The 27,668-nt window shown below is 67.7% G+C and overlaps 1 protein-coding gene across 5 annotated transcripts; it reads right to left on the reverse strand.

Moving 5' to 3' along the window:
* On the reverse strand, positions 1-27,612 carry LOC120409673 (microtubule-actin cross-linking factor 1, isoforms 1/2/3/5-like). Of its 5 annotated transcripts, none has more exons than XM_039548848.1 (41): positions 26,988-27,612; positions 26,567-26,707; positions 21,200-21,279; positions 20,765-20,885; positions 16,020-16,184; positions 15,711-15,871; positions 15,173-15,332; positions 15,014-15,098; positions 14,323-14,564; positions 14,014-14,133; positions 13,803-13,910; positions 13,491-13,709; positions 13,072-13,275; positions 12,770-13,001; positions 12,423-12,649; positions 12,186-12,308; positions 11,704-11,805; positions 11,455-11,556; positions 10,993-11,139; positions 10,548-10,703; positions 9,731-9,928; positions 9,537-9,665; positions 8,874-9,044; positions 8,615-8,770; positions 8,141-8,347; positions 7,480-7,599; positions 7,051-7,220; positions 6,422-6,581; positions 5,956-6,153; positions 5,175-5,300; positions 4,701-4,844; positions 3,516-3,704; positions 3,138-3,252; positions 2,901-3,067; positions 2,372-2,534; positions 2,144-2,298; positions 1,995-2,069; positions 1,576-1,693; positions 1,211-1,401; positions 1,006-1,126; positions 1-830 (listed from the first exon to the last, which is right to left on the reverse strand). In XM_039548848.1, the coding sequence occupies exons 1-41, from the start codon at positions 27,006-27,008 to the stop codon at positions 784-786; spliced, it is 6,036 nt and encodes a 2,011-aa protein (XP_039404782.1). In that variant the 5' UTR covers positions 27,009-27,612; the 3' UTR covers positions 1-783. The 5 variants fall into 5 exon arrangements, with proteins under 5 accessions (XP_039404782.1, XP_039404779.1, XP_039404780.1 ...); XM_039548845.1 differs by adding an exon at positions 16,635-17,209 and having other exon boundaries at positions 26,567-27,612; XM_039548846.1 differs by lacking the exons at positions 26,567-26,707; positions 26,988-27,612 and adding exons at positions 16,635-17,209; positions 21,372-21,685.
* Positions 27,613-27,668: the final 56 nt, after the last annotated feature.

The following is a 27,668-nucleotide window of genomic DNA, read 5'->3' on the forward strand; positions in this document are numbered from 1 at the left end:
TCTGGGTGCTCATAGAAAAAGGAACCTCACTACAGTTTATTGTGGCGGCGGGTGGGCCCGGCCGGGGTTACATTCAGCTCTACTGCTGTCCGGTTAGCGGGGTGGCACGGTGGCACGAGCATGCGTCAGCAGGGCGGGGGTCCCGCTGCCCGCCGGTGCCGCTGGCAGGACGGGAGGGCAGGCGCGAGGGACCCCCACCCGTGGCAGCCCCCGCCCCGCCGGGGCAGGGGCGGCCAGAGCCGGGGGCCCGTGCGCGCACGCCGAAGGCCGAGGGGTGAGGGTTAGCACCAGAAACGGGGCTCGGCACCCAGCCAGGGGTCCCGGTGCCCGGGTACCGAGCCTGGCCACCTCCCGCCGGGGCATGGGAGGCAGGATGGGGACCCCCGTCAGCAACGCCAAACGCCGGGGGTACCGCAGCCACCCTGAGCTGACGGCACGGAGAAGGACAGGGCCCAGCGCGGGGGTGCCTGGCTGGTCCCACAGCCCCGGGCACTGGGAGCGGGGCACCGGGGCTCAGACCCCCCCGCGCTGCCCGGTGGAGCTGTGGGGCGGGAGACCAGAGCCCGGGGGCTTGGTGTGTGTCGGGAGATACTTGCATATCCGCCGGACTTGGCCCCGGCGGGATCGGTGACGGACAGACAGCTCAGCCCCGCTCGGGGGGCCGCAGCGCCGGGCCGGAGACCCGCGGGGGGCACGGCCGCGGCTTCGCCGTCCTCCAGCCTCGGGGAGGAGGGTCCTGAGAGGGGCCGGCCGAGGGTGCTGGGCGCAGGGCGGGCGCAGGGGTCAGCGGCAGGGGCTGCAGCGCTCCGGAGGGGACCCTTCGGGCGGCTCTGCGAGGGCACGGGGGCGGCGCTGGAGCGGGGAGCTCTCCTGCACCCGGCTCCAGCGCTCCGAGGGACCGGGGGACAGCCCCGCTGCGCCACCCCACACCACACACCGACCCCGGCTCCCCTGTGCCTTCAGCGCTACGGGGCGGCAGGAACCTCGGAGCGGCCCGGCACTCACCTGGGGGTGCCACAGCCAGGCTCTCCTCAGCCGCACTGAAGTGCAGCTCGGCTCCGTCGGGCAGCCCCGAGCCCCGGGAGCGCGGACACCGGTCCCCGGAGCGCGTCCTCCGCAGCACCGACTGGGAAGGGTGAGCGTCAGTGCCCGTGGCAGGCGGGTTGGGGGGGGGGGGTCGTGACTTCAGGGGGGGCTCCACGGCCTTTACCTTCCTGGCCAGGGGGCTGCTGGGAGCCGAGGCGCTGCTGTAGAGGCTGAGGCTGGAGTTGGAGCGGCTCGGGGACAGCACTTTGGAGGAGGCGGCCGACTGGTTCCCCGCACACCTGGTGGCGGCGGCGGCTCCGAAGACGTCTGAGGACAGGTACTTCTCGTTGATCTTCAGGTTGGTCCTTCCCTTCACTGGGAACAAGGGAGGCAGCGAGGTGGCAGTGATGGGGTCCCAGCAGTGCGAGACCCTGGGGAGCGCGGTAAGCTGTGCCCCCCCGGCCCCCGCTGACCCGCATGGCCCGCAGGCACCACACCAGGCACGGGGACCCCCCGCACCAGTGCCCGGTGTGGGACCCCCACACCCACCTCTGCAGGGGTCATTCTTCACCAGGAACTCGTCCAGGGCAATCCAGCCCCCACCCACCCGCACCATGAGGGTGCTGCGCAGGATCCGCACCATCCGCAGCTGCTGCGACTCCCCGAACTGCGGGGAGAGGGACGTTGGGGCACGGTGGGGGCCAGGGGTTTGGGCAGGGCTGGGCATTGGGAAGGGGTGCCGGAGCAGGTGCCAGCACCCAGACCTGCCCATCCCTGCGGGCCCTCCAGCCCCGCTGGCACTGCCCTCCCACAGGAGCCAGGGCTCCTCGGGCATGGGGATGTGCCACCTCCCTGCCCCTGCAGGACCCGGCACGGGGCAGGCTGTGCACAGGCGTCAGAGCAAGCCGGAACCCCGCGCTGGGGACCAAGGGCTGGTGCCTGCGGCAGTGCCACGGGTCGGCACTTACCCGGTACCTGTTGGCGCTGATCTGCTCCACCTGGAAGCGCTTGGCACAGTTGCACTGGGCCACTTGCCTGTTCACCTGTGGGGGCACGCTCAGCTCAGACCCAGGCAGGGCCCCCACCCTTCCAGCCCCCCCCGCTGTCCCCCCCACACCTCGTCCTGGATCTGATCAGCGTCGGCAGAGCGGCGCAGCGGGTCACGGTTGGGGTGCAGAGCACTGACGAACTCATAGTAGTCGATGAAGCCGTCGCCGTTCATGTCGAAGATGCTGGCCACGGCATTCATCTCCAGGACGTTGGTGGGGAACTCTGTGGGGGGACGGGGACCCTCAGCCCCCCAGTGCCAGCCCCCTCAGCCTCCTCCAGTCCCCCCGGCACCCACTGGAGGCAAGGACACTCTCGATGAATTCCCGCTGGCTGATGCGCCCGTCCTGGTCCCTGTCGATGCCGCGGAAAACGTCCAGGACACGGGACTTCATCTGGCTGATCCACTGCATGTAGCGCTTCCTCCAGACCCCGAAGTCAAAGTGTGCGAACTCCTCCAGCTTGGAGGGGCACACATGGGGATTAACACAACAGCGGGACCCCCTCATCCACCCCGCGTCAGCCGGAGTGACCACGCTGCACCCCACATTCAGGCCCAGCTGTGCAGCCCGGCTGCTCCCAGCCCTGGCCCTGCCAAGGCTGCAAGGGGGATGTCTCTGCCCAGGACCCCGACTCGGGGGTGTACGGGGGACCCTGGGCTCCAGCAGCCACTCAGGGATGTCAAGGTGCACCCATGGGGTGCGCTGGGACCCCCAGCTGCAGGGACAGGGCCTGGGACTGCTGACCCCATCTGCATCTGACCTGGGGCCAGGGGGTCCCATGGGCAGAAGACCCCCGGGGCAGTGGGACCCCTGGGGTGCCCCTACCTCCCGCAGGTGCTGCAGGGCCGTCTCCAGCCGGTACTGCCGGTCCAGGGCCAGCAGCCAGAGCTGCTGCCAGCGGTGCAGGAGCTGGGCCATGAGGGGTGTCTGGGGCTCCAGCCCCCCGAGCGGCACCGCCGCCGTGCCCTGTGCCTTCCCACCACTGCGGCGACCTGGGGAGAGGGGCGTGAGGGGGCGGCTGAGGGTCCGGGGTGTGTGGGGGATGATGATGGGGGTCCTTACGTGTGGCCAGTCGGCGGGTTGCCGGGGGGCCCAGATCCACCGCCAGCTTCCTCTTGCAGCTCTTGGTGACCTTCTCCACGTCTGGCTGCTTGCGGTTCAGCTCCTCCATGAACACCTGCCATGGAGCGCTGGTGCTGAGCACTCCACGGCCCTGGGGCCCCGCTGTCCCCCTCCCAGGACCCTCCCTAACCAGCAGCGTGTGGTACGGACGTGATGGGCAGCGCAACACAAAAGCTGCTGCCGTGCAAGCACCACCCACGACCCCAGCCCGGTGCTCCCCAAAGCCCTCAGTCAGGTCAGGTGCTCGCCCAGGGCTGGATGGGGTGTGTGAGGGGGGTGACAGGGTCCCCAGGGAGTGCCGGGTTTGCAGTCCCTCACCACGTGCTGGGCACTGAGCTCCTCCAGCTGCTCGGCCTCCTCTGGCAGCGGCTCCTGGTCCCGCAGCCCCAGCGCCTCCTCGGCAGCCGTGATCCAGTCCAGGAGCTGCTCCGTCTCCTCCCGCTCAGCCGCCAGCACGGCCGCCTGTGCCCGCAGCCGCTCGCCCTGCTGCTGCGCCCAGCTCAGCACCTGCAGGGCAGCCAGGGCCAGTGGGGCATGGGGGGCACCCCACTGCGGACCCCAAGGGCTCCCATCTGGAGCAGATGCCACAGGGCCATTGCTTTGAGGGGAACAAGTCGGCACCGGGAGCCACGGCCACCATGGCCATGGGACAGGCTCATGGAACCACACCAGCTGCCCTAGTGACCATGGGGCAGAGACGTGGGGGCTCCACAGCCCACCATGACTATGGGGCAGGCACATGGACCCCCGGCCAGCAGCTGTAGTAAACGTAGGGCAGGGACATGGGGCAGGGACGCGGGGCAGGGACACGGGGCAGGGACACGGGGCAGGGACACGGGGCAGGGACACGGGGCAGGACCAGGCTCCTGTTGGGCAGCTGAGGAAGGGCTGGGGGTGCTGACCCCCATGTGCCAAGGGTCCCCAGGTGTGTGCTGTGTGGACATGCCAGCTGCCCTCCTGTTTTGGGGTGAGTGGAGTGAGGGGGGCAGCCCCAGGTCAGATCCAGAGCAGATCCTGCAGGTCTCTGCTCAATAAGGGCTTTGTGTGGGATCGGCTGAACCTGCCAGACCGGTCCCAGGAGTGCCAGGAGTCTCTTACCTGCAAACCCACAAAACCCAGGAAGGCCCTGGGCCCCTGTGGGAGCAGGGTCTGGGGTGAGGGTCCCTGGGACACTGCTCCCAGGTTTCCCTGCCTCAGCTGCGTGGTGGCTGCCATTGCACAGGAATGAGCCACCACCGCCCAAGGGGGGCTGTGGAGGCCCCAGGTGGCCCCCTGTGAGGCCACAGGATGGGGGAGCATGGGGGGGCACTGGCAAGGCCAAGACCCTTTGGGGCCGAGCACCCACAGCTCCCCGCAATGCACTGGTTGGGGGGGCTGCCCCAGGCAGTCCCTGGTGGTGGGAGAGGTGTGGGGCAGTGGGAGAGGTGTGGGGCTGTGCCTGCCCCAGGTGTGGGTGCCACTCTGCTCCCCCAGGCAGGGATGGGAGCAGGGCACCTGTCTCACCTCCTGGAAGCGGCTCTTGGCGACCGTGACCCAGGATTTGATGGTGATGATGGAATCGGGATGGCAGGTGGTGAGGATCTCCTCCCCCAGCGAGGTGATGCACTCCAGCTCCAGCTGCTGGCACTGCAAGGACTGCATCAGCTCCTGGGGGGACATGGACCATGGTACTGCCAGGGCTCAGCCCTCCAGACACCACCGCACCCCCCTGCGCCAGAGGGATGGGTGGATTGGGGTGGGGGTGCCCAAATCTCCCCACCTCAGGGCATTTGGAGCCCCAAACCCCGTGCTCTTGGTGTGGTGGGACTCAACATCGCACATGTCTCTGTGGTGGCACCCAACATCCCGTGTCTTGCTGTGGGGATCCCACAGCCCAGCAGGGGCTGGCTGGGGCCAGCTGACCCCAGTGTTGGGTGTCCTGGGGCAAAGCTGGAGCCAACCTGAGGCGGGGACTGGGGGCGGGGGGCTGGCACCCACCTGCAGCTGGGTCTGGCACTCCTGCACAGCCGCCTCCTCCTCGGGGAAGACTCCGTACTTGAGGGTCTTCTCTGACTCAGTCAGGCGCCCCAGGAAGGAGTGCACCAGGGTGTGGAACTCCTCCGCCTGCCACGACAGCGGGGACCTGCTCAGCACCCACCTTGCAGACCCCGGTCCCGGCCCCTCAGCCCCCAGGCCCCTGAATCTCCTGGCCAGGCCCTGAGCCCTGCGCTGCTGGATGGACAAGCCCCTGGCACAGGCACTGGCAGCATGCTGTGCCAAGGGAGAGCTGCTGCCAGCCTCTCTCCAACCCCACTGTGGGATCGAGGGGATGCCCCGCACCCAGCTCTACACCTGGACACGATTTCCTCTGACCCTTCAGTACCTCCCTGTACCACCCAGCCACCTGCCCCAGGCGCCCTGCACACGTTCGCACCTGCAACAGGCACTCACAGCAACCAGCCTGGCACCTGGCCACGGCACCTTGCATCACAGAACCCCACACACCGAGCCCAGGCACCCCACGGAGAACCCCAAAAGGCACCCACACCACCCAGGTAGCCCAGAGCACCCCTCCAGTGCACAGCCACCCACCAAGCCTGGGCACCCCATGGAGCACCCTGGAAACGCAGCCACCCACCACCCGGACACCCCACACCCCCACAGCCATCTCAGCCTTCCCCCATGGGGGCACCGGCTGCAGATCCCAACCTGGGGGTTCCCCTGCTGCCCCCCCAATTCCCCAAATCCCGACTCCAAATCCGGACCCCAAAGCCCTCACCTGCCGCAGTGCAGCCTCCAGCCGGGCTTGCTTGGAGAGGGAGAGTTTGCAAACCAGGTCCCAGCGAGTGCTGAGCTCCTCCACCTGCCGCTGCAGCCACTGCGAGTCCACGCTGCTGCTGCCGCGCGTCAGGTCCCGCACCGAGCGCTTCAGCGTCTTGATGCAGCTGGCACGTTTGCCCAGCTCCTTCTGGAACACCTGGCAGGGAGGGCAGGAGGGTGGGATGGGGTCCCACCTGGACCCGCTACCGCGCAGGGCTCCCCTGCACCTCAAACCCTTCCCAGCACTGGGGTATGTGGGGCCCAGGGTGAAGGGCACAAGCTGGGGTCAAGCAGGGGTCACTCCAGTGGTCAATGCCCCATCCTGTGCCTGGCTCTGGTGCTGTCCCAGATGGAGGGTGGGCACAGCCTGGGGCTTCCTGGGGGCCCATACTGGGCGGGGCCCCCCCAGGCCTCGGGCCACCCACCTTGTGCTTGTCCATGAGGTCCCCGACCAGGTCCCGGTCCCCTCCGACGGGCACATCCTCGCTGAGCTGTGGCTCGGCGCGGTACAGCCAGTCCATGAGGGCCTGCAGTGCGTCCGTGAACTTGCCCGAGAAGAGCAGGTTCTCCTCCAGCTTGTGCTGCCTGCGAGGGGGGCACGGGAGATGCTGCAGCACCCAGGTGCTGGGGGTAACCCCATGGAGCCACCCCACAGGGGGGCACGGGAGATGCTGCAGCACCCAGGTGCTGGGGGTAACCCCCTGGCCACCATTATGGCCAGGGACAGGTCCTGGCAGTGCCGTTATGGCCAGGGACAGGTCCTGGTAGCGCTGTTATGGACACAGATGGGGCCCAATTGCACCCCAAGGGCAGAGTCCAGCAATGCTGGGAATGGGGTCCCGTAGCAGGGACCAGGATGCTCGGGGAGGAAAGGCAGTTCCATGTGCCTGCCTGGGACCCACGCAGCGAGTGGAGAACAGACAGTACCATCCCATACCATTTCCATCCCTATTCCCATTCCACCCCTTCCCGATCCCATCCCCATTCCAACCCATTCCAATCCCACCTGCATCTCATTCTCATCCCATCCCACTCCCCCTCGCCCCATTCCCACCTCTCTGCAGCGTGGCTGCACAGTGCATCCCAGCGCTCCTTCAGCTCCCCCAGCAGCTCCTCCAGCGGCTGCAGGTCCTGGGGGAGCCGGGCCCCCTCCCGCAGCGCCCGCCCGCTCCGCAGCGTCGCCTCGTACACCGGACGCTTTGCCCGCAGCACCTTCTGGAATGCCTGCAGGGGCCCCACGCACCCCACAGGTGGGTGTTGGGTCCCCCAGCTCCTCCCCCAAGACCTCTGGGACTGTTGGGGTGCCAACATCCCTTGGCCCAGCGCTCCCCTACCCCAGGTCTCCCAACTCTGCAGGATGGCCCTGGGGGGTTGTTCAACCCCCCTGGCAGCCGGGGATCCCCCTCTGCAGCCCCCAGAAGTCCAGCTCTGTGCACCCCACCCTCCCGGGACCCCCCATGCCAGGGAGTGGGGCAGCCCTCACCTTGTGGTCAGCCAGCTGGCACTTGATCTCCTCCTGGCTGGTGGCAGCATCCTGCGGTACCTCCAGGCTCTGCTCCACCTCGTCCATCCAGTCCAGGAGCAGCCGCCGGGACTCGCTGAACTGCAGTGGAGGAGAGGGCTGTGGGGGCTGAGGGGGGGACACAGGGGCAAAGCGGATCTGGGCTGACCCAGACAGGAGCCATGGAGCCACTCAAAGGAGTGGCACGGCCTGGGCACCACCATGGGGCACACCATGAACAGCACAGTGACAACACTGGAGCCACGTGGTTCCTTCCTGGCACAGCTCCCGGCAGGACCCATGTCATGGAATCAACAGTCCCGGGATGGCTTGGGTTGAAAGGACCTTAAAGCCCATCCAGTTCCACCCCCCTGCCACAGGCAGGGACACCTTCCCCTAGACCAGGTTGCTCCAAGCCCCATCCAACTTGGTCTTGGACACATCCGAGGATGGGGCAGACACAGCTTCTCTGGGAAACCACCCTCACAGGCAAGAATTTCTTCCCAATATCCCATCTAACCCTGCCCTCTGTCCGTGGGAAGCCATTCCCCCTTGTGCTGTCCCTCCAGGCCCGTGTCCAAAGCAAACCAAGGGGCAGAGCCCCCTCCCCAGCCCGTGATGTGGCTGGGCTGGGTCCCGGTACCTGCTTGCTGCGTTTTCGGGCCTCCTCCAGCGCCGCCCCCCGCTCGGCTGCCCGCTGCAGGACCTTGCCCAGGCGCTCCCTCGCCGCCAGCACCAGGTTCTGGATGACGGCCCCGTCCTGCTTCCGGCTGAAATCCTTCAGGCGAGCGGCCACGGCCTCCAGGCTGCCCAGCTTCTCCCCGTGGGCATTTGCCTCCTTCACCAGGGCCTACGGGGAGGGGGCAGCTGAGTGTGGGTGGTCCTGGGGCAGGTGAGGAGCCCCCGCACACAGCCCGTGCCAGAACAAGACACAGAGCACCAGGCACAGCCCATGCTGGGATGGGGCACCGAGCCCACTCACTCTCCTGCTGTGGGGACAGACGTGCCGCTTGCAGCCCGGGGAAGATCCCTGCAGGGGCCACGCAGGACCCCCGGGGCAGACCCCAGCCCCATGAACTGGCCCTGAGGGCACCGCGCCGGCCCTGCCCGCTCTTGCCTTGTGCTCCTGGATCTGAGCGGTGACGGTGTCGAGGACGAAGCTGGGGGGCGCGGGGGACCCCAGCAGCTCCTCGGCGTGGGCCACCCAGCGCAGCAGCTCCTGCGCAGAGCCGTGGAACTCGGTGGTGACCGTCAGCCCCTCGGCCAGGCGCTCCTGCGGGCAAGGGCAGGGACTAGTGGAGGCGGGCACCCGCCGCCCCTGAGCGGGGCTGGTCAGGGTGAGCCCCCCGGGGGTCACAGCCCCTCACCCCGCACACCTTCCTCTCCTGGGCCTCGGCCTGGACGCTCTCCCACTTCTGCTCCAGGAGCCGCAGGCTGTGCTCGGTGCTGCAGGGCCGGCCGGCGCGGCACGAGTCCAGCAGCCGCTGCAGCCGCTCCCGCAGCCCCCGGTACGTGACCGCCCGCGCCTCCAGCTCCCGGCACAGCTCCTGCCGGGACAGCGGGTCAGGATGGGGACAGCGAGCAGGATGAGGAAGGGGACAGGGATCGGGATGGGGATAGGGATGGGGCGGGGAGGATGACAGGTACAGAGATGGGGATGGGAACAAGGATGGGGATGAGAAAGGGGACAGGGATGGGGATGTGGAGGGGTCAAAGTAGACAGGGGTAAAGTAGACAGGGGACAGGGATGGGGACAACAGAGACAGCCACAGTGGACAGGGAGAGGGGATGGAGACAGGGATGTGGATGGGGACAGGTTCAGGGTAAGGGACAAGGACAAGGATGGCTCCTGCTCTGTCTCACGGAGCAGCTGAGGGAGGGGTACCAGGGTCTGCGTGGTTGGGGAGAAGAGGCAGCAGAGAAGGATCCCGGCCCAGCAGTGTGGAGAGGGGTGGATCTGGGGCACACCTTCCCCCAAGAGATCAACAGACCCCAGGGGCCGGCCCTGCAGCAGGACCCAGTCTGGCGCTGGTTCTCACCAAGTGTGCATTGAGCTTTTCTTTGGTGGCATCCGGGTGGCCCCAGGCCGGCTTGGAGCAGAAGAGCTGCAGCTCCACCTGCTCCAGCCACTGCAGCAGCTCCGTGATTTCCAGCGTGATGTCCTGCACCTGCGGGCGATGGGGGGTCAGCGCCGTGGCCGCCGCCTGGCAGCGCCGCAGTCCCGCGGCCGTACCTGGCTGAGGTTGTTCTCCAGCTCCAGCTGCCGGCTCTCGGTCTCGCTGCGCACCAGGTCCCAGTGCTGTCCCAGCTGCTGGAGGCTGCGCTGCAGCCCCTCCACGCTATCCCCCAGGCTGGACAGCAGCAGCCCCTGCCCGGCCTCAGTCACCGACTGCACCGTGCGGGCGTGGGACATCACGTCGGTCCGCAGCACCTGGGGATGGGGTGGCAGGGTCACGGCTGGGACCGGGGCAGGGGCACCCACCCCCCACGTTCCTCTATCTGCACCATGCAAAGCCCCTCACCCCGAGACACCTCTGCTGCCCAAAGCATCGCTGCCACCACAGCACTGAGGACTGAGGGTGCCACATCGGGCAAGGATGGCACCCGTGGGTGCCCCCAAGCTGGTGTCAGGGCTCTTGATCTCAGCAGGGTGCGGGGCAGGGCCGAGACACAAGATTTGCCGGTTCGTGGCCGGGCTTGGCCGGGACAGGCAGCCCTTGCACGGCCCCCCCGGCGCGGGGACAGCCCGGCCCTTGCGGCCTCGCCTGCGTCAGGCACATCACGAGCGTGCCCGGGCAAGGGGCTGTGGCACGGGGCCGGCGCGGAGACAGCTCATTCCTTCCATGGTGTCACCGCGGGAGGGGACGCGTCCTCGCGTTGCTGCCTACCCAGCCCTGCTGCCGCAGCACCCGAGGAGGGGCCGGGCAGCGCCCTGTGGCCAGGACACCCACCCTGGGGGTGCCACCACAGCCAGGACCCCAAGGACACACAACCCGGCAGTGCGACCGTGGCTGTGGCCGCGTGTCCCCCGGGCCACGGCATAGCCTCACCTTGTGCTTGGCCAGCTCGATCTCGCAGCTCTGCAGGTCGGGGCGCAGGGGTGCGGGGCCGCGCAGCTGCTCCCCGGTGCGGCTCAGCCACTGCAGCAGCTCCGCCAGCTGGTGCTGGAACTGCCCCAGCCCCAGCAGCGCTGCCTCCAGCTGATGCTGTCGGGAGGGAGCTGCGACGTCGGGGGAAGCAACGGCAGCCCGGGCCCAGAGCACCCAGCACCCACCCAGTGCCCACACGGCCCCATTTGCCCACCCAGCACCCACCCAGTGCCTACACGGCCCCATCTGCCCACCCAGCACCCACCCAGTGCCCACTTGCAGCTCCCCATGGTGACCCAGCACCACACACCCAGTACCCCCAGGACACTCCCACCCACCCAGCACATTCATGGCACCCCGTGTGTCCTCCCAGCCCTGCCCTGTGCCCCCCGTGCCCCCTCCCCACCTGTCGGCTGACGATCTCCTCCTCCAGGTGGTCCCAGCGCTGGCGGAAGTCACTGAGCGTGACCGGGGCATCTCCCTGCCCCGTGCCCCCCTGGTGCCGCAGGCTCTCCACATCCACCTTGCACTGGTACAGCTCCCGCTTGAACTCCTGGGGGGTGGCACTGGTTGGTGACCTGGTCCCACGCACCGGGACAGGGTCTGCCTGTCCCCATGGCACCACATGGCACAGCACAGGCACCTGGGCCCTGAGCTGCTCCTGTGGGGCTTGTGGGGGACAGGGCTTGGCCACCCCAGGCAGGACTTGGCTCCTCAGCGCTCAGCACTGGGGCACCAGCACTGTCCAACCCACCATCCCTCCATCCCACCTCTGCTGAGAGCACCCTCTACCCTCCCTGCCTCCGCCTGCTCTGGGGATCGGGGCATGGCGTGGCACAGCATGGTCCGGTGTGGCGCATCAAAGCACCTTGAGCTCCGCCAGCTGCTGCTGCACCATGTCCAGGTCCCCGCCGACCAGGAACTCCTCGGCGATGCGCAGCTCGGCTGCGTCCAGCCATTCCAGCAGCCGCTGGGGATAGGGAAGACAGGGGGGTGGTGTTGGGGGGTCCAATGGTGGCCCCATGGTGGCCCCATGGCCCCTCACACCCCTGAGTGGAGACAGGAAGGTGACGCAGACCCATCCATGGGGGATCTGCCTGAGGGCCCCCGTACCCACCTGCATCGTGTCCTGGTAGCTGAGGGCGGCCTGGAGCTGCTCCTCAAGGCGCCCGTTCCGCTCCGTCCACACCCGGCTCAGGCTGTGCCAGGAGGAGTAGAGCTGCGGCCGGGCACGGGGGTCAGTGATGTCACAGCAGGGCCAGCCCACAGGGGGACAGGATGTGGGGGTCAGGGTGGACAGGGCACAGGGGGTCAGCAGTGCGCCGGGGGTACAGGGTGTGGGAGTCACTAATGCCATGGGGGATGCCAGGGCACAGGGGTGGCACTGCACGGGCATGCAGGCATGGGGATCAGAGACATCACGGGACTGCCTGGGCACATGATCAGTGGAGTTCTGTGGGGGTCAGTGGCACTGAGCAGGGTCTGGGGTGCAGGGGTCAGTGGCACTGATGGGGGTCAGGGGACATGCCACCCCCACAAGCAGCATCCACACAGCCCAGGACCCTGTCCCTGCCTGAGCCCAGCCCCAAGGACACTCACATCATCCAGGCTCTTGGTGACATCGGGCTTGTCAGGGTCCCCACAGGAGGCCATCAGCTCCACGCCCAGGCTGCCCAGCGTGTCCAGCTCACCCTGCAGCGCATCGATCTCCTCCCGCAGTGCCTGTGCAGGGCATGGGGCTCAGGGCTGCCCACACTGGGGCTGCCCAGGGCACTGCCCACACCAGGGGGCCGCCTGTGCCGTGGCACTGCCCACCAAGCCCCTGCCCAGCCACACCTGCATGGTGCGCAGCCGCGTGCGGATGGCCTCAGGCTCGCCACCAGCCTCCTCCAGCCCCAGCACCAGCTGCTGGGTGTCACTGAGCGCCACGGCCAGCTCAGACAGGCCATGCCAGAAGCGCTCGGCCAGTGCCAGCAGCTCCCGAAGCCACCGCTCCTGCTCCTGGCAGCGGCCGCGCAGGCAGCCCCACTGCGACAGCAGCTGTGCCGTGCGCTCCTGGATCCCTGCGGGGCACCACGGGTCAGGGATCAGGGTGCTGCGAGGGACCCAGCACCCACACACAGCCCTGGCACGGACACAGATCGCCTGCCAGCGGAGCCGTGCCCACCCCTCCGTCCTGGTACCTCTGGCCGCAGCGTCGGAGCTGACCGCCTGCATGGTGGCCAGCAGCTCCTCGCCCTGTGCACGGACACCCTCCAGGGCCACCCCAAGCTTCTCCAGCTCGCCCAAGGCCAGGCTGTTCTCCCGGATCTGCTCCCTCAAGTGGGCTGCGTCGCCGCGGACAGGCGGCTGGCTCTGCAGCCGGCTCTGCAGCCGCTCCAGGCACTCCAGCAGCAGATCCATGCGCTCCGACAGCTGGGGACCAGCCCGGTCACTCGAGGATAGGCCCCTGGGGACGCACCCCATCGCAGTGCCAGCCCCGTACCTGGCTGTACCGCGGCAGGGCATCCTCCAGCAGAGCCGCTGCCTGGCGCACGCGTTCGCGGATGTGGCCGTACTGCTCCTCCACCTCCTGCCAGCGCCGCTGGAACGGGGCTCCCTGCTCTGGGCTCAGCTCCACCAGCTGCGCTGACACGCGCTGCAGCTTCCCCACCAGCGGCCGGTGCTCGGCAATGGCCTCCCGCAGGCTCTGGCAGCGAGGAAGAGCCGTGGGGGTGCATTGGGGTGGGATGTGCCTCATGGGATACGCCCCACAGGGATGTGCGCTGCTCCCAGAGGAGTCCTGCTCGTGTGGTGCCCCAGCCCCGTGGTCCCCATGGCGATGCCACCCCCATCCCGTCACCTCTCCACTCCCAACCCGCGGGGCGGCCGAGCGAGTCCCTTTGGCCCCTGCCCTGCCCGCACCTGCAGCAGCGCCTGCTGCTCCTTGAAGGCCTCGTAGCTGATGGCATTGGGGGAGAGCTGCACCCCCAGGGCCTGCGTCTCCTCCAGCCAGGGCAGCAGCTCCTCGAGGGCCTCGGAGAACTGGGTGAGCAGGGACTGGGCGTGCTCCAGCTGCACGGCACAGGCACCGCTGCGCAGGGAGAGCTGCTCTGTGCTCTCCCGCAGCACCTGCACCGACGGCTGCAGAGACAGGGAGTCATCGGGTGGCCGGGGACACAGGGCACAGCCATCCCTGGGTGCTGGCAGTGTCCCCCCGACACCCTCCCAGCTCACCTGAAGGCGCTGCTGCAGGGGCTCAGGGCAGCAGCGTAGCAGCGGCTCCGAGAACCCCAGGAGACGCTCAACAAGGCCCCGGCAGTGCAGAATCTCGGCGGAGAGCAGCTGGAATGGAACCGCAGGTGGGTGCCAGGTCCTGGCAGGACCCAGCAGGATGGGGATGCCAAGTCAGTGTCCCCGGGACCCCTGGACACTGCTGCAGACCCACCTTCTGCTCGGAGAGCTGCGAGCAGAGAGCCTCAGCATCCAGCTGCACACGGCCAATCTCCTCCAGTCGCTCGCCCAGCCCAGCCACACGGGTGAGCTGGGACTCCAGGACCTGCTCAAACTGCAGTGGAGGGACAGACGTCAGCTGGAAGGGTGTGCACGTACCAGGGCAGCTGCTTTGGGACACGGACACCCAGCGCATCCCAGTCCCCCGGGACTGTGCCATGACCCACCGCGTCCCACCCAGACTCCCCTTGCAGACAGCAATGGTGGGAATGGTGAGGGCTTCAGGGAGCCCAGTGTCCCACACCTTCTCCCTGTCACTGGCAGTGACTGAGGGCTCTTGGCCATCCTGCTGGCTCTCCTGCTCGCCCAGCTCCTTCTCCATGCGGCTCAGCCATAGTGCCAGGTCCTCAGGGGCCGTGCCCAGGCGAGATGAGGCTTCCAGGGTCTGCCCCAGCCGGTGCGCAGTATCAGCACTGCTCTGGCCCACAATGAGGTACCGCATCCTCAGTGACTCCATCTTCTCCTGTGTCAGCTGGGCCTCCTCCCCTGTGGCAGTGTGACACCAGCATCAGTGCCACCGCACTGGCATCCCTGGACATGGAACTGGCCACACCAACAGCTTCCAAGCCCGTGATGATCACTCTGCCCTGACCTTTCTCCTCTCCTACCCCGCCTCCTGCTGCTCCCAGACCCAGCTCTGGTCTCTCATCCCACTGCCAGCAAGATCCACCTCCCTGGCTGCATCTCACCACCACTGAACCCTATCCCACCACGGCCCTGACCTGCAGGCTCTGCCCTGGCCCCTCTGCATCCCATTGGATGCTGTCTGCCCGCTCACACCATGCCACAGCTCCCGGTGGGGAGCAGCATGCCCCAAGGACCCCCAGTGCCTGGGGGTCCCCTTGCTGGCCTGGGCTGCTGCTGTCTGTGCTCATCCCATCCCAAGTCCCATGGTCCTGACCCTGTGGCCACCACTCCTGGCCATTGCCACTTGCCTGTCACCATCTCCAGGACCCGCTGCCCGCTCTCCAGGGCGCCATCCAGCTCTCCCAGCCGCCCGCGGATCTCCTCACAGAGGGCCTGTAGCAGTGACCAGTGATGACACAGGTGCTCGTGTCCACCCTGTGCCCACCCCACGCCCACCTTGTGCCCACCTGGGTCTGCTGGTGGGCATCTTGCACACGGCCAACGCAGCCGTCAGCACGCCAGAGCTGGGCCAGCTGCCGCTCTGTGGCACTGAGCCACTCCTGGAAAGAGTCTACAGCCTCCTGGAAGCCCTGAGCCGCTGGCAGGATCCGCTCCAGGCAGCCATACCTGCGCCAGGAGGGCTGGGTGAGCCGGGCAGTGGCAGTCCCCGAGACTGAGGTCCCAGCCAGAAAAGCCCCCTCTCCCCCACACTGGGGTCCCCATGCCCAGTGCTGCCCAGCAGGGCCAGTGTCCCCACAGAGGGACCTGTGGGAAGGGCTGCGTGCCAGACCATCCACAGAGCCCTGGACCTGCTGCTCCTGTGCAGCAGCGGCACAGGATGCGATGGGGACGGTCCCTCTGTCATGGTGGCCCCAGTGCCAGTGGGGCAGCGCACAGGGACATCAGGGTGTCACAGAGACTCCGTGTGGGGGACACCAGCGGGCAGAGCCTGTGCCAGTGGGCCACAGCTGCCAGCCCGGTGATGAGGCCTGGCCCCTGACCCACCTGGCTTCGGCCTCCTGCATCAGCTTGTCCCATCTTTCCCCGAGGCTGAAGAGGCCGGCATTGCCCTCGGGCGCTGCCGTGCCAGAGCCCTGTGCCATCAGTCTGTCCTGCAGAACGAGCTCCACGCGCGGCCTCCTCTCCTCCAGCAGCCGCTTCAGGAGCTGCAGGGACGGGGGACACGGCGCTGTGCTGGGGACTCCTGTGCACCCCTGCCACCTCGGCACAACCCTGGGCGGCCACTTGGCCCCCAGCCTCCTAATCCCCAGCCAGGGTGTGCGTGGGCAGGACACGCCGGCCGGCCCTGCTGACCTTCTGCTCCTCCAGCTGCGCCTTCACCACCTTCGCCTCCGCCGATGGCGGCTTCTGGTTGCTCACCAACTCCTCCATATCAGCCACCCAGGCCAGCAGCCGCTCCAGCGTCTCCTGGCCCCGGTCCGCTGCCTCCTCTGGGACAGGGACAGACCGTGAGGACACCTGTGGGGAGAGGTGGCTGAGCCATGGGGCAGGTGGAGGGCAGCCATGGGGCTGGGCAGCAGCCCCCACACCATGCCCTGTCCCCGAGGTGACACCGGAGACAGTGGGACCCTGCCCAGCCCATGGGGTCCTCCCTGGCATCCTTCACAGGGCTCCCCAAAGCCGGGGCTGCACACCCTGTGCCGTTTGGATCCCTCCAGACCCATGGCCCCCGCCAGCCGAAGCTGAGGGAAGGGAGCTCCCTGTCCTACAGTGCCAGGCTGGGTGCCCAGCACGAGGGGTGCCACTGGCCCAGCCCCCACCAGGGCACAGACAGTGACTCGACATGAGCCCTGGCCAAGGGACAGGAAGGTCAAGACTCGCTGTAGAGAAAACCACGCCGGAGGGCAGTCCTGTGGCACAGGGTTTGGCACAGTGTCCTCCCAGCAAGGGTCGCTGTCTGTCAGTCACCTCAGTGGCATCCGTGTGTCCGGCGCAGCCAGCAGCAGTGAGCTCCCCCACGCACTCCGTCAGCACGGTGACCGTCCGGGTGACCACGGGCTCGCCACCCTTCTCACCCGCCGGGTACTCAGTCACCTCCACGATCTCCGTCACGATGGTCTCAGTCACCTCCGTCACCTCTGTCACCTCCCGGGTGGTGACAGGTTTCCAGGACCAGGTGCTGCGGGGAACGCTGGCCCGCGGGGGGGTCCAGGCTGCGCCCCCCACCTGCCCCCTCACCGCAACTCCAGCTGCACCCCCGTTCTGCACCGCCACCTCGGACTGGCTGCGCCGCAGCACGGGGCTGCCTGGCCGGCTCCGAACGGCACCGGGCACCGGGCTCCAGCCGTTCTCCACCGGCACCGGCGCCTTCTCCAACAGCCCCGGCCAAGCCTCCGAGTCGCCTCCGGCGGATGGCTGCCCCGCGTCCAGCCCGGGCTCCCGCAGGAGCTCCTCCGGCCGCCGGCTCTTCTCGCCCAGGCAGCTGGGCCGACTCACCGAGTTCCCCATGGCGCGGGCGCCGGGCCCCCGCCTCAAATCCCGGCCTGCAACGATCCAGGGGATGCGCGTTACCGGGGCCACCGCGGGGCCCCCAGACGCCGGCCTGCACTCGGGTCAGCCCCCTCACTCCACTGTGCTGCCGGGGCTGCCTGACCTCCCGCTCCGGTGTTGGAGGTCCTGGCCCCCCAGCAAAGGGCTGCCAAGAACCAGGGCACGGGGACAGGGAGATGGGACACTGGCGGAGGGAGAGGACCCCAAGGGACCCCCCGGCAGTGCCCAGAGTGCCTCTCCTAGACGTCTCGGCAGAAGACGCAGCAGCGGCGGCGGCGGCAGCGCCAGGCACTGGGGAGAGGCAGATGCTCCCGCCCGGCATCGCCTTGTGCCTTTGGATTAACAAGGACGGCGGAGCCGGGAGAGAGGAGCATCTGCCCGGGGGGGACGGGGGCTGAGGGTGGTGGGGGGCGGCGGGGGCACCAACCGGGGGGCGGGCAGGGGACGGGCAGGTGGCCTCCCCAGCCTGCAAGCCCTGCCGCAGCCATAAATCCCCGGCGTGACCCGGCAGGACCCTCCCCCGGCAGCCCCCCCGCCGCAGCCGCAGCGCTGCTACCCCTGGCCCCCGGCCTCACCCCTCCGGCACGGCCCTGGGCACACGCCCCTGTGCACGTGTGTACACACAAACACACGTGTGCAAACACACACACGCGTGTATACACACACACACATCACATGCACACGTGTGCAAACACACACACACCCCACACACACGCTCCCACTCGTGTGCACGCACCCCCCGACAGGCAGAACCCACGCTCACACACCCCTGCTCGGGGGGGCAGCGACAGGACCCCCCACGCCTGCATCATCCACGACATGAAACACACCTGTAGCAGCCCCGCACACGCGTGGGGAGCGCACGTGCACCCACACGCACCCACCGCGGCCGCGCCCCTGGCGTGGGTACCGTACCCTGAGCCCCCACGCGCGGCCCAACACGCCGCGGAACACGCCACGGGCACGACCTCGCCCACGGTCACCGCACGCACACCCACAGCAGGGTCCCGACACACGCACCTCTGTGGGTGCAGCCCCGCGGGGCACCGCACTCCCACCCCATCGCACCGCCCCGCGTGTCAGGGTCCCGCGGGGCTGCACGGGTGGGTGGGCCACGGCGCAGGATGACCTGGGGAGACCCCGCACCGCGCCCCGGGGGGCTGCGGGACACGGACCCCGCCCGGCTCCGCGCACACCGCAGTCCCAGACCCGCGCGGAGCCCCCGCCCCGCACTCACCCCTCGGCGACTTCGGGCGTCCATGGGGCCGGGCCGGGGGTGCCGCCGCCGCCGTTACCGTTCCGGGGGGGCCCGGGCTGTGCAGGGGAGCGGGGCGGAGGCAGCGGGGGGAGACTCGGTCCCCGTTACCGCCGCCCGGCTCCGCCGCCTTTGTGCGCCGCGCCCGCGGCTCGGGGGGAGCGCGGGGGGCACCGGGCGGAGACCCTCGCACCGGCACCGGCCCGGCTCGGCGGGGCTGGTCTGACCCCGGACACACCGCCGCCCCCGTTAACCCTCCGGGCGCCGATCGCCGCCGTTACCGGGGAAACCCCCGGGGCCCCGCAGCCATCCCGCGGGGGAGGGGCGGCGCCGGCCCACCGCCCGCCCCGCGCCGCCCGCGGGGGCGACTGCCCGCACCCCGCACTGCCACTGGCACCAGCACCAGCACCGCTACCGGCGCCAGCACTAACACCGACACCAGAACTGACACCGGCACCAGCACCTGTTCTGGCACTGGCACTGCACTCTCACCGGCACCTGCTCCTGCCCCAGCACCCACACTGACACCGGCACCTGCACCGACACCAGCAACTGCTCCTGCACCAACACCTGCACCGGCACCAGCCCAGGCTGTGCTGCCTCACAATGAGCCCCAGGACAGCACAGCCCCACGGAGTCACGGCCCCACAGCGACACAGTCCCTCCAGCTCTAGGGTTGCACCCCCCACCCTGGCTCTGGCCCCCAGGCAGTGGATGCTGTAGTCACTGAAGGGCTTGGCCCCATTCCCTGGGGCTCTTTGGGTGTAGGGCCTCTCAGCCAGGAGCCTGGGGGGCTCAGTGGAGGAGGGCTGGGCTGGGCTGGGCTGGGGGGGCAGGCCGGGCTACCAAGATGCTATCGTGAAGCCCACCCTGAGAGCCAGGGTGCTGCAGGCCTGGGTCTCCAGAACCCCCTCGCTGCCACCCTGGGTGCTGGTGGGACCAGGGGGCACCTCCGACTGTGTGCCCGTGGTGTGAGCCCCATCCCCATCCTGCCCTGACTCAGCTCCAGCACTGCGGCCTCCCAGCCAGTGAGAGCCCCCCATGACGGGGGTCCTGCCCCACAGAGCCGCGTGGGTGCCCCTTGCTGGGCCCCGGGAGCCGGGGGGCCGCTGCAGGCGCGTCGGCCACGCTGATGGATGGGGCTCCCTGGGGTCTCCTGGGAGCGGCGGGCGGCGGGGCCGGGGGCTTTGTCTGCTGCCAGAGACGCTGCCGGGAATTAGCATCTGCCAGGGCCTCGGTGGCTCCACACCGTCCTGCAGCATCTCTGCATCATCCTCCCCACACGGCTCTGGAGCCTTCCACTGCTGGCACCGAGGTGCTTGGCACCCAGCATGGGTCTGAGCCCCATGGTACTCCAGGCACCCCACAGCACCCCACAGAGCCCAGCCGGGACCTGCCAGGCAGAAGCTGGGCAGGGGGTGAGGATCCAGCTCTTTCTGCAGAGCCACTCGCCACCTCCGTCCCACGCGCCCGCCGGCAGCTCGCCCGGCACGCTCCGCAGCCCCAGGTACCAGGCTCGGGGTGGCACGGGCGCCCCGGGCAGGGGAGCTCGGCGCGGGGCACCGGGCGGGAGCGGTCGGCTGGAATCCACAGCCTCAGATCCCGGGAGCCGGGTGGGTTTCTGTGCGGCCTCGGCTTTGTCTGCGCCGGGGCCGGAATGAATGGCCCTTTCAGTTTGTGCCGTCATGTGTGCCGAGGGAGCCCGTGTGCCGGCCAGGCCTCGAACAAAAGGAGCCGGCGAGGGGCTGCGCTGGGGCGGCGAGGAGGGGCTGCCGGCAGCCCCCACTGCACTGCTCCCGCTGCGGCTCCGCGCCTGGGCAGGGGGCACGGCAGCACACGGCGGCACAGCCGGTGCGTGGGCACACACCCGTCGTGCCCGGACGAGGGCACACCCCTTGTGCCCGGCTGTACATCCCATGCACAGCCGCACACCTCTCACACAGCCCACACCCCCGGTGTTTGGCCACTTGCCCCGTGCCCAGGCAGCGGTGCCATGAGCTGCGGCTGAACTTGGTGCAGGTGGTGGCCCTGTGGTCAGCAGGGCTCCAAGGCAGTGATACCACGAGTACCGTCAGGGCCGTGGGGCTCCGAGCCAGCAGCACTGTTGGGCTGGGGAGCAGGAGCCGGAGACAGGAGACCTGACACCGGATGGTTGCAGGGCTGTGCCGAAGGGACTCCCAGCCAGCTTGCCTTACTCCCTTCGGGCACCAAGACCTCACCAGCCTCAGTGCAGACATGGGCTGGTCGTGCCCGGCTCTGCATGGCCCAGTCATAACCCAGGGCCAGACGTTACCTGCAGGGCCGTGCCAGGCTCCGGCAGCGCCAGTAGCCGCTTCTCTACGGCGTCCAGCCAGTGCCGCAGGGCAAGCAGCTGTTCCTGCACCTCTAGTCTCTGCTCTGACCGCAGACAGGTGCTGGGGAGAGAGCAGAGACACACCAGGCTGTGTGTGGGGAACGTGGCCACTGTCCCCGCTGCCAGCACCGCCTTGAGCTGCAGCCTTGCTGCCCACCTGCACCAAGCGCGTCACAGCCGCACCAGCGCTCACGGCGGTGCTCACTCCCACCCCGCTCGCCCCAGCACAGCCAACCCACGCCCTCCCCATGCCAGCGCTGGCCCAGGCTCCTGAGCTGTGTGGGGTTCACCAGCTCCCCCATCAGGGTGCAAACGCCCAGGCACACCCGCAGCCCCCGACACGGCACGTCTGGCAGTGCCCAGCGGTGCCCGTACCTCTCCATCTCCTCCCTGTCCCATGGCGACCCCTCCACACTCTCTCCGGTGAGCCCGGCGTCTCCCGCAGCGCGGTGCATCTGCAAGTAGAGCAGAGGGACGGTGGGAACAGAACACCAGGTCCTGGCAGAGGGGCGGGGCACAAGGCTCCACAAACTTGCCCCTGGCATACCAGTGTGGAGGTTTGGAGTGTCGCTGTGTCCTCCCAGGGAGAGCCCGTCCCCACCAGCTGGGACAGAGCTCCCCTGGCTGGGATCCCCAACGTCTGTCCCGTGGTCCAGCCCTCACCAGTACGTGCGGGTTTGGGCTTGGCTCCAGCTCTTCTGCATTCCTGTGGTACACCCCAATTTCCCAACCCTTTTTCAGCCGGGATCACTCCCACATCTCACCCTGCTGCCTCTCGGAGTACATCTGGTCCCTGGTATCCCTACACCTGCTCTGTGCACTGCAGAGCCATGGTCCAGCCCCTGGCTGAACTCAGACCAAGCCATGGCAAACTGACCCCCAGTAAAAAATGACCACCAACAAACTGACCCATGGAAAACCCACTGCACTGTCACATAGCAGTGGTGTCTCAGACCTGACTCCGATGCTGCAAGTGCAGCCACTCTGTCACAACACGTGGGAGGAGATGCCGGGCAAACACCAAGATCTACAAACCATCAATGCCCTGGCACAGGCACAGACGCGGGGCATGAACAGGCAGCAGTTGCTTCATGCCCCGATGTAGAGCAGGACTGGCAGAAGGGGTCACACCAAGCCTGCACCCAAAGGCTGAGGATGATGCTGCTCCTACAGCCCAGGAGCCCTGTAAGTAACTGGTCACTGAGCACAAGGAGGGGGAGACATCACTGTGGATCCTGTGAGGGAAAAGGGGCACAACCCCAAAGATGGTGATGAGCCCAAGACCTGAACAAGGACACAGCCACATCTCCAAGATATTGTACCAGGGGAAACAGCCGGAGAATGTGGGCTGGATAAATTGGAGATAAAACCCACATGGTGCAGGAGTGATGCAGCGCTGCTGCCATCGGTGGACCCGGAGAAGGTGACATAAGGCAGCTGAGCAGGAGCTGCAGCACAAGGGGGCTGGGAGTGCCTGGGATATGTCTGCTGCAGAAGGAACCACAGCCAGGGTCTGGTCAGGAACCCCACCAGGAGCAGCAGTGAATTCCCTGGATGAGGGGAAGAGGCATCAGGCAGGTGCTGGGTGCTGGTGCCTCATGGCAGTTTCTCATGGTTGGAGTGCCAGCAGGGCTCAGTCCCGTCGGAGACACTCTGGGGACATGTGCTCATGGCAGACCCTGCTGTCACGATGCCATCAGCAGGGCCCCACCAACCCACACACCCACAGCGTGGCCACCTGCCCCAGCACTGGCATCAGTGCCACACACCAGCTGGATGAGCAACCAGCAGCGCCTTGCTTCCTCCTGGCCAGGGCCAGGTCAGTGTCCAGAGAAGGGAGCAGGATGGCACAGCTGGGGCCACCAAAGCTCATGGGGTCATGGCAGCTCCAGTGCAGTCACACGTGGTCCCACAGCCCTCCTGCCTCATGCCGGTGGTCCCTGGCCCTGTGTGCCCCACAGTGAGCCCTCATCCCAGGGCATGTCTGCGGTGTTACAATGTCAGCCTTGCTGCCAGAGGTTGGGCACGGGGAACCGGGGAGGTGGAGGATGCTACCGCAGGTGGGCAGACGATAACAGCATCTGCACTGGGAAACGCTCTTCCAGCTCAAACTCAGCCTGGGCTGGTGGGGTTGGGGCTGGGGATGGAGCTCCGACGATCGCTGACAGCCGGTCCCAGACATGGTGCCAGCGCGGCTGCACCGGCTGCTCCAGCCGGGACGTGCCAAGAGACACGAGACCACGAGGAGCAGCGAACCCCAAATGGGTGCTAGGACGCGCTGAGTGCGGCACACGCCTGTGAGGGTCCCGCAGCCGCCGCCTGCCCCGGCACATGGCGGGGGTCGGTCCAGAGCAACCCCCAGCGCCGGCCCAGGCAGCAGACACCGCGGGCTGCCCCTACGCCCGGGAACGCGACAGCCGGAGCAAACAGCTCTGAAGCAGCCTGACAGCAGCTCCGCTGTGCCGCCGAGGAAGGGAGGTCCCCGCACCGCGCTGCCCACACGGCACCACCGCCATCCGCAGTGCATCGGCCTGGCCCTGAGGTCTGGGGGCTGCCCGGTACCCGGCAGGACGTGGCGGCTGCAGCCGTGGGGCAGCACCACCCCCGCTCGCAGCCCCGGACCCCGCGCCGTGGACGGGGGATTCACCCGCCCAGCAAACACCGGCCTCGGCACAGACCGACGGGGCACAGAGACGGCAGCGCTTTACGCGAGGCACAGCCGTCCTTGGCCGGTGCACCCGGGCTCCGAGCCTCAGCGGCACGGCCGGGGGGGGGTCTCGGGGTCCCTGCCCATGAGGAGGTTCAGCTCCCCAGCGAGGGGGAGGCGTGGGAGAGGCCGGTCCGTCTTTGTGGAGAAGCTGTACAGAGCGTTCCCGGAGCGGCGGGGGCCGAGCCAGCAGCGCCTGGGGCGGTGGGCACAGGGAGCTGGCAGCTGCTCTGTGCCAGCAGGGCCGAGCCGGCGGCCGCGGCCACGCTTGGGAGAGCGGCCACGGGTCCCACGCGACGGACCACAGCCAGGACGGGGCGGTGCTGCCACTCACGCCCTGAAGGGCGGTCGGTAAATGCTGGGGTGCGCCGGGCGGGGAGCGAGGGACCCCTCCAGGGTGCTCGGGACCTCTCCAGGGTGCTTGGCACCACGGCCGGGGAGGCACTCGGTGCCTCACGTGCCACCGCAATGCTGAGGGTTGGTTTAACTCGGGGGGGCAGGGAGGGTTAGCTCCAAGCAGCAGGGGATGATGACATGCTGGGCATTAAAATGCAGGGGAATATCCTGGAGTTCTCCATCATGGCGAGTTTGGCTCCATCACTCGCAGCACACAGTGCTGAGGGGGCTTTGGGAGGGACAGGGGGGTATCAGTGGGGGGGGGGACGGTGACACGGAGCAACACGAGATGATGGAGAATGTCCGTGGACGAGGGACACTGCGCTGCATGGGGGAAGAGGCTGGCTCACCCCAGGAGCAGCAGCCTAGGTCTCAGGGCTTCCCCTCTCTGCACGCTCCTGCGCCCCTTTGCCAGCCACTGCGGGAGGGATCCCACTGCCTCAGGCACACCAGGGAGGGTCCCCATGCCAGGGGCACAGGGTTGAAGGGGTGCAGGGAATAGGGTCCCCCCTGGCACATGGATGTGAGTCCCATGGCTGGGACTGGGAGCAGGGGGGTCTCGCACCAGGAAACAGAGTTGGACCCCATCAGTGTTGGGGGGGGAATGAAGGGCTTCTAGCCCATGACATGAGACTGGGCCATGGGTCAGAGGGCTTTTGGTGGTCTCATGAGCTTTGGGAGAGGTTACTGGCCCTGGGGAAGGAGTCAGGAAGTCGGGGGGTAAGCAAGGAATATGTGGGGGAGCAGGGAACATCTGGCGGATACAAGGAAATATCTGGGGGCCAGTGAGGTGGGGCAGGGTCCCAAGAAGCTCATGTCACCTGGGGGAGTGTCTTGCTGTCCTGGGACCTCTCCTGAGCCTCCCAGTGGTTGCAGCAGCCTGCGACCCCCCTGAGTCCCCCTGGCCCGGCTGCGCCTAACGGCCACGTCCCACTGCTGGTGGGGACAGACGGATGCTGCGGTTAATTGCTGATGGACAATGCAATTAACGTCCTACCCAGCCACCGCCATCTGTCCCGGCCAGCCCGGCCTCCCCACCCGGGGCTGCTGACATGCTTGGCTGGTCCCGGCACAGTTGAGACCCCACCAGTCCCTGGACATTGCAGGGGTCCTGCAAGGTCCTGACAGCTCTGGCACTCCTGGCACAGTGCCTGGGGCTCCCGGCACTGCTGCGGGATGACCCTTCTGCTCAGACAGCCCCAGCCTGGGCAGCACAGTGGCACCTGTCTCACTGGGCTGGACAGACCCCTTGAGCCACCTGTGCCAGTGGCTGCACTGACGTCTCCAGGTCTGCCAGGGCTTTCCCTTCTGAATGCTGCTGCCCTACCAGCAGTTGCCAGGCCATCACATCCTGAACCCCCCCGCTGCCATCCACCCACAACAGCCCCTCACTGCCCAGAAAGGGAGTGCCCACAGCACAGCCCACACCAGCAGAGGCTACGACACCAGTAGGCACAGCCCCAGACCAGCAGTGGCAGGTAGTGGCAACACGGGAACAGCACAATGGAGGACAGTGTCCCTGCCCAGTCCAGAGCCCCACTGATGGAGGGACAGGTTTCTCCTCATGTGAGGGATGCTCAGAAGCCCCCACAACAACAGCAGCACCCACTCCCCAGAACCAGGGGTCCACTGGCCCAGTGCTACACCCACATTGACCTCCTGGCAGTGTCGGCTGTGCCACCAGCACGGGGCAGCTCCGGGGACACCCCCATGGCCCTGCTCTGTGCCTGGCAGCACCATGGGTACACCCAGGCCCAGCACCTGCACCAGGAGTTGGTCAGACCCTTGGCACCCCGACATGCTTCATCACGACCTGCAGCAGCACACGCAGCCCACAGGAGGCAATGGGAGCCCACAGCCACGGTGGCAAGGCCAAGGGGCGAACAGACCACGCAGAGCTGCCAGCTGGTTTCAGAGGATTCTCCTTTACTGCCCTTGCAGGGGAGCCCTGGGTCCACACTGCTCCTTTTACAGACACTTCGCAGTATGTACAAGTTTAGTGTTTTGCCCCAAAAAAGAGACGTGTTTGGGTAACTGATGGACCCCCACTGTCCCGATGAGCGATGGTCAGGGTGTGGAGGGCCCCAGGAGTGGGGACTGCCCTGGAGCCGCGCGCAGTGGCATCTCATGCAAAGCCAAACGGGGTAATGAGAGCAATAATGACACCAGAGGCAGAGGGTAACATGACTGGATTTACAGGCGGCAGATGAGAGCAGGTGGGAAGGAGGAGATGTTTTGGAGATCCGCAGTGAGCCCGACACCACACCAGGAGGCCATACCCGGGGAGGAGGGAGTGTGTGGGGCAGGTGGGGGCCAGGTGACCCTGTGGATGCTTCTTGAGCCATTGGCTGCTTGGGCACTGTGGCCCCAGTCTCTGGCTGGGGACTCTGGCAAGTGCAAAGGGTGAGGGAGGACGTCCCTGTGTCCTCAGGTGCAGTCCCACCGGCCTCAGGGCGGGGGACGGGCTCCATGGCGGCGATGAGGGGAGGTGGTATGGACATCCAGCCACACTACAACAAAGCGAACAGAAAAGATGGGATGAGACAGGAAGAACAATCCATGAGATGAAGCCACCAAGCCCGGCCGTCAGTGCCGCGCAGTGCTGTGGGACCGGGACGGAGCGGGGAGGTCAGCGTTACCTGTGCTGGTGAGCACGGCCGAGCAGCTGCCGCCTCCGGGGCTCCCCTCGAGCCCATCCACGACCTGCTGATGTCAGAGACCCAGCTCAGGAGCTCGCCCAGCGGCACTGGGAGGTCTTTGTTGGGACTGGAAAAAGATGTCTGCCAGAGAGAGAGCGCATTAGCTCCGGCACACGGGGGAAGCCAGGGGGATGGAATTACCGCAAAGAAGGAAAAGGAGGCTGGTTTTACAGAAATCCGCCTATTTCTAACAAGAGCGTGTGCCAGGCTGCTACAGCATCCCATGGCCCACCCTGTGCTGCAGGGGTCCTGTGGCCCCCATACCCTTTGTTAGGGTCAGGAAAACCCCCACGGCCGGGGGTTTCTGGGTGCAGGAGCTGTGCAGACCCAGGCTGGGGCACGGGCTCTGGCAGACACCTGCCAATGGGTCATGGAGCCACATGAGTGTGAGGAAATCAACCTCAAGCAGAAGCACTTCCCAGATACACGGAGAGACAGACACACAGACCGGCCGACCGCGGCAGGTGCGTCCCAGAGGACAGGTGAGCGGGTGGGCTGGCGGAGGCAGGCACGCAGCGAAGCCCCTTGACGGGCGAAGCAGTGAGAGGAGGCAGGTCCCCCCGCATGGCGCAGAAGCACCGGGCAGCGCCAGCGCAGCACTTACGGTCGGGGCACCGGCTCCACGGCGTGGTGGTGGGGACGTGCCGGGAGGCCAAGGCAGGGAGATGGGGCAGCTCGGGGGCTGGGGTGCAGAGCCCCCTTCTCGCTGCACTGAGAGCGCGTGGAAGGGGTCCAGGCAGCAGCTTCAGGGCTGGCGTGGTGTGTCTGGCCGTCCAGTGCCGAGGAGCCCGCGATGTCCTCCTCTGGCACATTGGCTGCAGTGGGGTGCACCACAGGGCCAAGGTCATCTCCTCCTTTGGGATGCAGGGGCTGAAGCCGGCAGGTTAATTACAAAAGAGTGCTAAGTGGTTAGATCCAAACAGGGAACTGTTTTCCTGGTATCCGGCTCGGCCACGCCATGTGCGAGCAGCGGCGGGATTGGCGCAGCCAGGAGCAGGATCGATGTCCAGCTCTTGGGGCACAGGGAGGGGAGGGTAGTGTG

The sequence above is a fragment of the Corvus cornix genome, chromosome 2 (genome assembly GCF_000738735.6).
Source record: "Corvus cornix cornix isolate S_Up_H32 chromosome 2, ASM73873v5, whole genome shotgun sequence".
NCBI lineage: Eukaryota > Metazoa > Chordata > Aves > Passeriformes > Corvidae > Corvus > Corvus cornix.